The sequence below is a fragment of the Acyrthosiphon pisum genome, chromosome A1, assembly GCF_005508785.2.
Source record: "Acyrthosiphon pisum isolate AL4f chromosome A1, pea_aphid_22Mar2018_4r6ur, whole genome shotgun sequence".
Taxonomy (NCBI): domain Eukaryota; kingdom Metazoa; phylum Arthropoda; class Insecta; order Hemiptera; family Aphididae; genus Acyrthosiphon; species Acyrthosiphon pisum.
In genome coordinates, this window is record NC_042494.1 from 11,529,355 (window position 1) to 11,542,615 (window position 13,261).

The 13,261-nt window shown below is 31.6% G+C and overlaps 1 protein-coding gene across 1 annotated transcript; it reads right to left on the reverse strand.

Moving 5' to 3' along the window:
* Positions 1-7,262: 7,262 nt before the first annotated feature.
* Positions 7,263-13,029, reverse strand: LOC100574685 (putative serine protease K12H4.7). Its single transcript, XM_029486660.1, has 7 exons — positions 12,855-13,029; positions 11,815-12,034; positions 11,509-11,690; positions 10,523-10,761; positions 8,625-8,760; positions 8,355-8,522; positions 7,263-8,313 (listed from the first exon to the last, which is right to left on the reverse strand). The coding sequence occupies exons 3-7, from the start codon at positions 11,679-11,681 to the stop codon at positions 8,268-8,270; spliced, it is 762 nt and encodes a 253-aa protein (XP_029342520.1). The 5' UTR covers positions 11,682-11,690; positions 11,815-12,034; positions 12,855-13,029; the 3' UTR covers positions 7,263-8,267.
* Positions 13,030-13,261: the final 232 nt, after the last annotated feature.

Genomic DNA, 13,261 nt, shown 5'->3' on the forward strand with positions numbered 1-13,261 from the left:
TCTTTTTTATTTTTGTTTCTTGTCATCGCGGTTTGGGGCAGTAAAACTGCATCGATTTTCTTCAACAGTATCTTGTTCGATGGGAAAATTAATCTAGTTGGTACATTCGGGAGGTAAAATTCTCAATAGTTTTCAAAAGCGCGGGGAAAAACAACATAAAAATTTAGGAAAACCGAGAATTTTTACACAAAATCGGCTTTTGACAAAATCGATTTTGGTTTTTGGTGTAACTTTAAAGCAACGTGAATTTTCACTGGTTGTTGTTTATATTTGTATTTTCTATATATGATAAAATTACTTTATTCGCCTTAATATCATCAAATATACTTAGTAATATCATAGGCTGACTGGCCGTTTTCGCCCAGAATCGTTTAACTTATACAATGATATTATATCATTGAATTCAAATTTAATACCTTCCATTATACAGTGACTTACTTGTAACCTACTGTACAGAAGAGCGTCATCCACTTACCCACCTTTTGTTGTTGTTGTAAAGACTTGATTTGAACGTTCAAGAAATAGGGCCGAAGGGGTGCAAAGTGCCCCTGAAGAAATCTCTAATAATGTCAATTCATATTATTTTATAATGAATGCTACAAATAGTTCTGCAGTATTATAGTACATATTATTACTTATAAGTTATAAGTTGTAAGTAGCAACTGTGCAATATACTTTATTTTATTATTATTATTTTTTTCTTATTGGCGAGGGGGTGTTGAGAGTCAGAATAACATTATAATTATGTATTTTGTATTTTATTTTTGGATCCCATTATTAAATCGTAGCCAGTCATTTATTTTTTTTTCGGTGTCTTTCTGTTTCGTTACATCACCGTTCCTCTTCTGCTGCAGGTCTCGAACATGCACACGAAAATAAATAGTCGTGTGACACGTACGCGACGGTTTATTAATGAATACCACTCACTTATGTACTACACATAGATGTAGATATTATATTATATACGTAGTTATACAATATATATATATATATATTATATATATTTGTAAATCAAGTGTAGGTACCTCGTCATGTATAAATATATTGTAAATATATATGTGCGTTCACGTCCCGCGGTGTAATGTGTGGTTTTTTTCTCGCATTTTAATGTATATTTATCTCCACGCAAATTGACCGAGACAAACGAAAAGGTGTGGTGCTCATAGTCCATAGCCGAAAATCGGGTACAACTTTTGGGGGGAGCTAACATTTATAAATACCCAGGTACCTAATACCATGAAAAAAATTGTTTGGCTTCGCTCGAAAAAAAGAATGTTACAATTTTACGACGGACGAAATACATATAGGCTTCTTAATTTGTATATGTACATAATATATGTTATACTACCAATATCTGTATTTATTGACATATAGGTAGTAACGGTATATTGGTAAAATAAGGTTTTGACTTCTGAGTGTTTTGAATATTTTCCAAAAAATTTCCCTGCGGCCTGCACTATAGAGTATTAGTTAAAAACCAAACTTCTGTTGCTATTATTCTTTATAATAGTTCTCCAACAATACGACATTAGAAAAAACCTAGAATAGTATAAAAATTATCCATATAATATGTGGATACTAAAAATCTATTTTTATCCATTGTAAATATAATCAGCAGACGATCTACTTACTCACCAGCAAAATTATTTTGTTTTTTTAATGTATATGATATAGGTACATAATGTGGATATTTAGACATTTTTCTTGTACATTATTATTTTATAACAAATTAATAATTATTATTTAGTGTATTATGATTGTAGGTATAGAACTCTGCGTTTCCTCTACGAGCTTGTACATCATATTATTTATTTCATTAACGCCAATCGGCAATTACAAAGTTGGTAAGTAATATATAAATTCAATATAACACACATGATATACATAATAACAATTTATAAAAATCAAAGAAGAGAAGAAAAAAAACTAGAAAATATTACAGAATTCTAGTTGTTATTTATATACAGCGATATCAAATGGTAATAATAGGTAAGTGTGGTAATAAAACTAAGATCAGAAATAGTGTTAGTAGGTATACCGTATACATGATCCATAATATCCTATACACCATATTATTACATATTTTAATTTGAGTATAATATTTGTGAAATTAAAATCGAATTAACTAATTATATTATTGTTATATTAAATGAATATAAAAAATGAAAAGCTGCGTACCTAATAAATACATTTTCGTACACTTACCTGATATATACTCGTAATTACGTCATATTGTTCAAACTTTCGCGGCATTTAGTAAAACGCAGCCGAATCGGCGGTTACCCGGCCGGCAAGATTCCTAAGGCGAAAAACCAGTGAACCGCCAAGTATGGGTAAGTTTTTGCCGGGTCAGCGTCCGGTCACCATCGGAGGATGGGGTTCGGCGTGTCGTCACATAATGCGCCCGATTATTACACAACGCCGGCGGACGCTTTGTCTTGCATAGGACCAAATTGAGCTTTACATTTTTGGGGGAGTGGCGCCGCACAGTTTTTTTGAAGTGAAGCCGCTAGTCCCCTTCGTTTAAATTGTAATCTAAAAAATAGACGGCAGCGGATAGTGGTGACGTTAACTTATATACAGTTATTATACTCCTGCACGATCTTTCGCGTAGGTTAGGTTGTCTCGTCGTTCATGTCTGCGCCTAATGCTCTGTCAGATTCGCCTGGTGGTGAGGGAGAGGGAATCGACGGAGGGATGCTATTCACAGCGACAGCAACAAATCATCCTGCCAAGTGTACCGAGTCGCTTCACGCCGATCGACAGCAGCGACCGACTTCGGCGACGGCGTGACGGTCGCGATGGCCTCGCTCCCGGCGCTAGTCTGCCGACAACTTCTCCAAAACTATTTCTGACTAAGGATAATTCGTCATCGTCCTCTTCAAAGCTAACGACTGTTTGGACGACAATCGTAGAAGGCGAAGTCTCCGGTGACGCCGTTGCCGGGGCCGCGTTACCGTCGTGTACCAGCGTGGTATCCATACGATGGTTGGCACCGGCGGTGCGCAGACAACCACTGACTCTTCGATCGGAGTAGTTTCTGTTGTTTCGGCGGGTGACACTATTTCCGGTACGTCTATAACACAGTCGTTGGCCGAATCGGATGTTACGACAGTACTATATATAGCTGCTGTATTTGCAAGTACGCGATATGTTCTGTGAAATATGGTCATCGGTCCCGCGGTTTACCCAGTCGTTGTCCTTGTGTTCTTTTTTCTGTTTCTTATCGGGAGCGATTACGTTCGCCAAATCACCCGACTTTCATTACCTGTAGGACGTACGTTGGATTTCTTAGGATATTTTAATTTTTATGCGATGTATGAGCATTTTTGAATAGTAATGTTCTACATAGGATACGTTTGATAACGGGCCAACATTCACTCTAATGTTTAAGCTATAACAACACGGGATTGGTTCTGTTGAACACAAATCTGGCAGTGTTGGCGTGTGCACGTGGATCAGAGAGAGGAAACATTTAACATATATTGTAGTGCAATGACATCCTGTTAGTAATAAAACGTTTTAAAAGAGTTGATGATTTTAGAAAAACGCATTTACGATCAAAAGTGACAGGTGACGGGAACGATTCAACGCGGGATTATTAATCACCAATCTAGTAGGTACGTAAGTTGTATTTCTCGCGTGTGGTCTCGTATATAGGTGTTATATTTTATTCATATGTCGGACCGGAGGAGAGAAAATCAAAGAAAAACCCGCAGCAAAAATCTCTTATTTTTTACTTTTCGCAACGTTTCCCGAAGTATGTGTGTGTGTGTGTGTGTGTGTGTGTATATATAGCGATTAGAACATTACGACGAACCGCGGACGACTGTCGTGGGCTTATACGCTTTATTCTCTCCCAATAATTTTCGGTCGAGTAAAACTGCAGTACGATTTATTAGGTATTCAGATCGTCGCGTCGGGCCGCGGCGCCAAAACTAGCCGCACGCGCCTGCACTCTTCACGAGATTCACATTAACGGTCCGAAACCTTACACGGTTTAACGTTTATCTGCAGCAAAGTCATATCATATCGTTACCGTACCTACCGAAAATCCTCGTAAAAATAGATCCGTATGGACGGACGTCGTCGCTTAGGCGGAGGGAACGCCGCTCACGCACAATATAACATATACACTACGACAGTCTGAAGTTATATAGGTACACGTGTGCAGGATTGTCTCGTAGACGAAGCGGACCATTTGGTTGTCACTAGTTTTTTTTTCTTTCAAATCTTACAGTAATGAATTACGCGCGTGACATCCGACGAACGGAATCTCGACCGACCGGCACGCTCGGCGCGCGTATAGGTAATTTATTTATATACTTACGCATATATTGTGTCTTATAATTTGACACCCCCAAACGGGCAGAAACGCGCAGTCGTTGACGAACGCTTCTGCAGCTGTCACTGACGAGTCTATTATAATAGTGTACCTATACGTATAGAAAAAACCTACCAAACTATAACGTGAGGTTGGGTAATTCGTGCAACAATCATGACTACATTGTTATAAATAGATGTTTTTCATGCTTCTTCACCACCGATAGCTTTACAGGTGCTCTATCGACGAACTAAGAAAACGCGTGTACTCATTCGATGTCAAACTTTACCATATAGACGCTTAGATATTATATAAGACATATTGTGATGCAATAATAAACATTTAGAAACAAGTGTGAATCTAATATCTATATTATTATATTTGTATTGTGGCGCGGCGTGAGTGCATTCAGTTATGAAGCCCGTTCTGAGTGAACTGGCCGGTGTCACTAGCTCTACCGGATGGGTGACCAATCGAAATTTTTAGTGACGGATCCTTACCACACGCATCACACACACGTGTTAAAAACCTACAGTACTCTCCCCCACAGAACTATAGACTAACAACCTCAGTTTTCGAAGCCGTAACTCCAATAAAAAAAAAAAAAATGTTTAAAAATACCTATATTGCAATTATAGTTTTTATTTTTCAACATGTAGGACGTAGCTATTTTATTGATTATTAATCATTTTCGGTGCTTAAATTATAGGAAATACAATAAGAGTAAAGGTGCATTATATATTTTAAAATTTTAAATCCACTGCATAGTTGCACATTAACGAAAAGGTAGTATTTTTCATAGGTACATATAGTCAATAGTTAGATTATAATAAAAGTTTTGTTTTCATATAACTTATAAGTTATAACACGTCCTACCGTTTATTTTATAAACATGAAGCCTTGTCTTTTGAACTTCGACTTGTTAAATATATTGTGGGTGACTCCGTCTCCGCGATCCTTCCCGATTCGCAAGCATTGATTGTTATACATTAAGGATTTTTGTAACAACATATTTAACATAATATTTGTTTTGAATGCTTAAAGCTGTGGGGCACCACGCAGGGCAGATAGAGTGTACATGATTGTGCACTTTTTACCATTTTAATCTAAGAAAAAAGCTATGCGATAAAAGTAAAATCGTGTTGCTCCGGTTAAGAGAGCGGTTTTGACCTTAAAATGGCCGTAATATTGCCAGATATACCGTCCATAAATGCTTACAATGTTTCAGAGTGAAACCAACGATTATGAACGAATTATGGGCGATTTGTCTAAAGAACGCGTTGAACAAATTGTGAAATTATAGACTTTGTTGGGCTTATATAAATAAAATCCGGTTTGAAAAAAAACACCATTAAAAATATACATTTGTGTTTCAACCAAAGCTATGTCTATATTGTATTAATTGTGTATAGAAACAATCAGAGATTTAACTAGGTACCAGTTCATTTTTAGCAGAGTTAAGGGAGTTTTCGTCTCGTCAAGAAATGTGTTACCTATAATATATTATATATAGGACCTACAGACAATGTGACGAACTTTTTCAGATAACTGACAGATTTAAAATAACTATTTATATCATCTGACCACCAAAGAAAGATTCAGGAATAGGTTAGGTTAGGTATCTACACCTTAGTTAGGTACCTATACCTATCTATATAATACCGAAGCTCACGTTGAGGGTATAACTTTATATCCGTTCATTCGCTTCACTACGATGCGTTTTGGGAGTCATCCCTCAAGTCTATAAAAGCACATCTTCACCAATAATTAGGTTGGTAGCACTTTGTTGAATTTTCAATCGTTTCAACTTAAGTCGAAGTGTACATATGAATTCTAGGCCATTAATTATTCCCACTTTCTCCTGGTTCTAACGACTTGTCCGCGTCGACTCCAGCAATTTTGTAGTAAAAGGTTCTCTTACTACCTAGTTTAACAGATAATGTGACCTGACTCAAATCATCTTCAGTGGTGGAAATGAGTTCTTAGTTAATTTTTTTTTTTTTAGATTCCGTAGTGAAGAGATTTGAAATAAGTGATTTAGCTAACTTCAGTTTCAATATGGTATATATGACAAAACAATCATCAGCGTCTCATATTGTGTTGGAAATTATAGTAATTATAGTAATTAATAATGACAACCAATTCTTCCTGTGATGGGAACTTGGCTGAATTTCCAGCCAAGTAACGCCGGTGTACTTTACTGGTCACTGTATACGTGCAAAGGTCAACAAGTTACGTAGTCTGATACATGGGCTCTTGCCGGAATTAGCGCAGAATTTAGAATCGTTTATACATTTTTTAATTAATATCTAATTCATTCATTTGGTCATAATATATTATTAATTATTATTTTGATTTCATATTTATTATTGATGATTATAATATGTAATTAATTAAAAATTTTCTTGATGCAAGGTGATGTATTTGGTGCGATACCTATAATTATAAACGTCGTTGGGCGAGTAACAAGTCGTATCTCAAGAAAAATCGATTTTGCGATTTATACATAAAAAAATGCTGGAAAAAATAACACATGATTTGATAATAATATTAATAATTATAATAACAATCTTCAAGGAGATTAAAGATTTAATTGTAATTTTGCCGTAACTTGATTACATGTTATCAATGTTCACGATTTTCTCTCTCCTGAACTTAGATCATATACATATGATCTAAGCTCCTGAACATATTACATTTTTGAGATATGACTTGTTACTCGCCCAACGACGATAAGTCAAAATTGATAACCGTGTGCCCGGTGTGGTGACAGTCCATAAAATGTTATGTTGTTGGTCGTGGAAGTTGCGGTCGGGCTGACCAAGTAATTACCTACACATTTACACTAAATAAAAAATGTTAATTATTTTATTTTTACAAAAAATATAATTTTTATATGTAGAATTCAGTTCTAAAATTACAATAATTTTATAGTATACGATAGGTACGTATAAGATATTTAGATATATGTACAAATTAATAAAAATATAGGTACAAAACAAAGAGTAATTCTTTGTAATATGCTACTAGCAGATTACAAGGCATAATATTTCACGTTTGAGTCTTTTTCGAGGAAATTTATTGGAATTGTAGGAACTGAGATTTTTTACAAATAGATTAGCGACGGGGGCTTGATGCTTGTAGAAGCGTTTGTAAAAATTTGACGTTCTTCATGAAGATTTTCAATTTGAGATTGGAATACATTGCACGTATGAGAGGGACATAAATTAATTTTCTTAACGCAATATTTTTGAAAGTTTGAATTTGATTGATGTTTGATCATTTCGCAATTTCCCCCATAGCTTATGGCATAAAATTGATTTGGTTAAAGATTTATAAATAAGAAGCTTAGTGTGAAAGTGTGTGTATTTATTATTATAGTTTATTAATAGGTACATTATTTAAGTAAAATATTAAACGTAGGTGAGAATTTAAATTAATTAATTTAAATTTTAAGCGAGGGACCCACGTTAGTTTACGTCTAATGTTAGCGCTAGATATTTGGCCGTTGATGAGGTTCGACTATTGGGTACCTAGCATATATATTTATAGATCTCTGAGCAGAAATGCAGTATGGATAGATTTATATTGGCTTATCTTAATCTACCATTTAGTAAACTAAACTTCCATAAAGGTGGAATAAAGGTGATTTTGAGGTTAAGCGAAGCAACATTTATTCAATAGCACTTAAAAAAATTACCATGGAGAGGCCATATTATCGTGATGTAATTTTAGTAAATCAGACCAGTAATTTTCAAATAATTAATCTTTATCATTGTAGGAGATAACTAAACTGTCAATGGATTTAAAGTCTTCAAGAAAATAATTGCTATTTATACTTATACGCTGCGTTCATAATCATAAATATATACCTATATTACCTACGTCCTACTTAAAATTTTAATCTGTCTTATTCCATGTTTTTGAACAAGTTGTTCATTAATCAAAATACTGAAATACTTACTGCACTTCCTAACATGTCATCTAACCTTAGATCATATACAATATGTATATGATCTAAGCATCTAACATTATACCTATCACATAATGCGATACGAATGTTACCGTTGATCCAATAATTTGTTTGTACTCTCTGTCATCTTCATCATCTTGTACAATTAGTCCAATAAATCTAGATATGTCTCTAAACAATTGTTGTACATTTTTCGTAGCATTGTTTAAGTTATGAGCGCATGTACTAAAACCATATGATTATACAATCGATGTTAATAATTTCAATATGATTTTATCTATTTTAATATTACTTGATTAATAATTGTGAGTGTTTTAAAAAAATTACTTAAATTTGGTTTGGATGTATTTTGCTCCATAGTCGGTCTGTAATTGATCGCTAATAATTTTATTTGCTTGTCTAATATTTAATTCATACTTTTGATTGTAAACTGATAATGTTTTTTGGACAGCCATAAAATATTCTACAAAAATACAAGGTTGATAGATTTTTCGATTAGTTATACTAACTTATAAGGCTACAAGTTAAACTAATTTTTGCCAAAAACCAACCGCATATATATTAGGTAATATTACTGTTGTTAACTTATAACTCATAAGGCAATACCAATGTATACCATAGATCGGTGTGGTAGGTTTCATGGTATAAATAGTTTAAAATCAATCTAAATTTTTTGAAATGTTCTTTCTGTACCTAATGTAAATAAATAATAATTTACGTAGACGCGTAGTGATAAAATATTCAAGTCCTTACGAATAATATATCTAGAGTTGCAACAAAACAATATTCAAATAATATTTTATCAACATTTTAAATTTGAGATAATTGATTTGCGGTATTTGCCTATAATAATAGAAAAAAATGCATTATAGGTTTCTGTAAAAAAAAAACAATAATAAAAACATTTTGTTAAACTTTCAAGCTATAGCTATAAAAATTGAAATGTATTAATTAAGTATATTAATTTTTAACAACAAAATAATTTTTAAATGCTCGTTAATTTGACGAATTCTGTCTACATTTGAAACACTTTTGAAAAAAATTGAGCTCAATAATCTAAGAACAAGTGTAGGTAATAAGAACAACTTATGTGGGATAATTTATTATATTTAAAAGGTTTTTGACTGAGTCTCAAAATTATTATCAAGCCGTACGTCATCATCTTATAAAATTTAGACTATACATTTTAGTATTTTACAATATATTTGCATAAAGTAGAATCCGCTTAAAGGGGAAACCTGATTAATGGGGATATTAATGGCAGTCCGGAATGAATGTATTGTATGTAAAATTCTTCGGTTAATCGGGACAGTTAGGATAATGGGGACAAATAGGTCACCGCCCGATGTGTCCCAAGTGTCCCAACTAAGCAGATTCGACTGTATACATAATAATTAGATTAGCTATACATTTTCTTTTTAAATTATATTATCATTTTATAAAATGTATACGTTTAACGACTTAACCAAATATTATAAAAAGTAGTAACATTTATACAATTTTCATTTTTAATTACCCATACAATTATTATCCTTTTTACAATTTAAACATGTGAGTATGTGACCAATTATAATACAATTAAATGCTAATATTATAACTTATTACTATAAAATTGTATAAATTAAACTAAATAGATTATACATTTTAAAATACACATACGTTAAATTGGGGGATGGGGGGGGGGGGGGGGTAGTGAACAGTGTCGGGTGGTCGGTAGAATCGATATTTTGATAATATAAACAGCAGCTGGCAGAATTAATAGCTGGCGGAATCAATACCTATGTAGAATGTAGATATTATAAACAGTAGCCGGCGGAATCAATATAAACTTTTTTTGAAGATCACTTTTTTCGTCTTAAAAAATTGGTCATACTACCTACTACAATCAGTCCATATCTGAGATAAAAATGATTTTTGTTTTGATTTCTACAGTACATTGTCCATACTATACATGCCTAGATATTACAATATACCATATGTCCATATATATATGGTTTCATATTGTTTCAGAGTTATTATAACATTGTGCCGACCACCCCCGGTTTCTTCCCCTGCATCTTAAAAATAGTAGTTATTGCAATTATTAAATTTAAGCTTGCCATATCTGAGTTCAAAGGTTCAAACTCCGCACAATTCAAAATATTAGAGCCTTTTTAATTGTTGCAATATTTAATTGCAAACATCTTAATCGTATAAAATAGTTAGCTATAACGGTTATACCGTACCTTCAAAATGTATTTTCGCCGTTAGAGGGCTACTTGACGAAACTGCGGCGTATACGAGGTGTGGATATTTCAATATTAACCAGGCAACTAAACTTCCCGAATACGATGAACCAAATCCTACCCATTTAGCACTACCCAGTAGTTGATTTTTTTCAATCGAAATGGTATTTATAAATATTGCCAGGTCTGCTAATACTTGTTCAGTGGACAGGTACACTAAATTTGAAGTGTTTAAATCGCTGAAACATACAATCATTATAAAAATAAAATTAACGAAAAATCAATGAAAATTGATGTGTTATTACTTATCCGAAAATAACTGAGTTAATGTAAACATTTTATTTTGAAATTATTTTCTTGTTTTTTAATAATCAATTACCTATACTTCTTATAATGCCGGGTTGTATAAACAATATCAAGTGAGCAAATAAGTAATAATGGTCCCTTAAACATGATTTACTAAACCTACTATATTATAAATTAATCGTTTTTACGCAACTCAGAATAAATTATGTATTCATAATCATGACTCTTTTATTTCGTATATAGGTATTAAAATATTTATAATTTTGAATTTATTATAAAAATAGTTTTAATGGTCTTCACTTAAAAATTATAATTTTCGTCGTTCAATAATATAAAATTAAATGTTGTAAGTTGTAACGACTCAATGTCAATAATAAATGTCTATATTCTATAATAATTAATAAGTATATAATATTATATTATTCTATCTTAATTTTACTTAAACATGATGCCAATTCATTTCAAGTAGGATTTTATTTAAAAATAATATAAAAAATTAGGTATCTATTATATTATACTCATGATAAATTATTTAGTGTAATTATAGTTAGTAGTTATACAGGTACATGTACAATGTACATACGATATGCAAGGGATAATAATAGATACCGGCAATTGTAAAAAAAAAAAAAAAAACTACTTATATTAATTATTGTCTTATCTCTCATTATTGCACTCACTCAGTGGGATGGCTCATTCCATAATACCGATGTTCCAATTGAAAACACGCGGCATTAAAAATTTGAGCATATTCAATCCACGCCCCAGAGATCATCCAACTATGTAAAATTTTTTCGCTTCCTCCAACCAACAAAAATACAGGGCCACCCATTTTATAGTATTTCAAATTCATATGATACCTCTAAAAAAAATATCATATTTTACTGTTAATAATTGACTTACCGAATAATTTTAACACCGTATAGCTTATTATATTCACTCTAAATAATAATATGCAATTAAATAAACTATTACATAGCAAATACCTGTTTCCACGTTCTAGTATCAGTAACGTTAAAATGATCCAGATCCTGTACAAATCATTTGTTTTTGACGATATTTTTTCTACTCGATAAAAAACTTAAATTTTGTACTTCTTTGCCCACATGTTCTACAATACTATTATCATAAACTGATGAACTCAACCAAACGTAACAACAAAATACGCAAAACGTTAAATTCATTTTTCAAATTAAAATTGCCAATCTGAAAATTAATTAAATTCATACATCAAAGTCATACTTGATCAGTAATTACCTAGATACTAAGTTTATTAAGTAATCGTAAAACAGTTTGTATTGTAATCTGAAAACAGCAAAAGTGGTTTAATAGAAATAAATAGAAATGTAAGGGTTTAATTATATCATACATGTGTATCTAATTTTCTAGACCTACATAGTAGCAATTTTTTGTTAAATAATATTATTATAAAATTATAATCACGATTAATATTAGTATAACGTTATTATAAAACTATTATAATATTATCATTACAAAATGCTATCTATATATAATATAATATATGTTTATCAAATTGAATATAATACATTAATAATAATTGTAAAGTAGTTTTTATGAAGTTATTGTCTTACACCAAACACTTTAAGTACATAAAGTGCTTACCTACCTATTATGATGGGTATAATATTAAGTTAAATTATATTAATATATTACAGTATTACACCATGATCGTATTTTATTTAAGCTAAAATATATCAACAATTATTCAAAAAATATTTAAGAGTTAAGGTTAAAACTAATTGCTGAGTTTTATTATTAGTGAATGTTGAAAGACACATTCTGAAGTCTTAAGAATATTGTTCTCATACAAAATGAAATACGTTAGGAACTAAAAATTGAGTTATAACTTATAATATTGTATTGTTTTAAAATGTAAAATAATTTAAAGATTTTCTTATTATTTAGTTATTAGGTATACACATAAAATATAACATTTAACTGTCAAATATTTGTGAGTTAATCAAAAATATTTTTCCATGTTTAAGTTAAAACAAAATATACTCACTATTTATGTTGATATACACATTAGGTATCACTTTTCTAACTGATGGCACAACCTACGGAAATTATACTTCTAATTTAAATCCAACTAATCGATTATATTTTATATTATGTTTTTCTACCTGTGTTTTAAAGCATTTCATTGAGGTTAAAGCGGTACTCAATACTTGCACTATTATTACAACTATACGTGCTACTAAATATTTACTCACTTTATTAAAATAGGTAGGTACACTACAATAGTAAAATTAACCATAAAATATTGAACCTACACGACACATTTTTTTTTATCGTTATGGAAATTCATTAGAAACCATAACTATTCATTTGATTAGAAATTATAAATTAATTAAACTGTTTTGCGTTAAATTAGGTCAGATAACGAAAAAAAACGTGCATACAAATAATAAT

Bases quoted from the DNA above. Each gene is read 5' to 3' on its own strand.
- LOC100574685 (XM_029486660.1), bottom strand. From the start codon at position 11,681: ATGAATTTGAAATACTATAAAATGGGTGGCCCTGTATTTTTGTTGGTT. The intron at 8,761-10,522 runs GTACGGTATAAC...GTATTTTTGTAG, and splicing joins GGCGAAAATACATTTTGAAG to AATATTTTATGGCTGTCCAA. The intron at 8,523-8,624 runs GTAATTTTTTTA...ATATGGTTTTAG, and splicing joins TACATCCAAACCAAATTTAA to TACATGCGCTCATAACTTAA.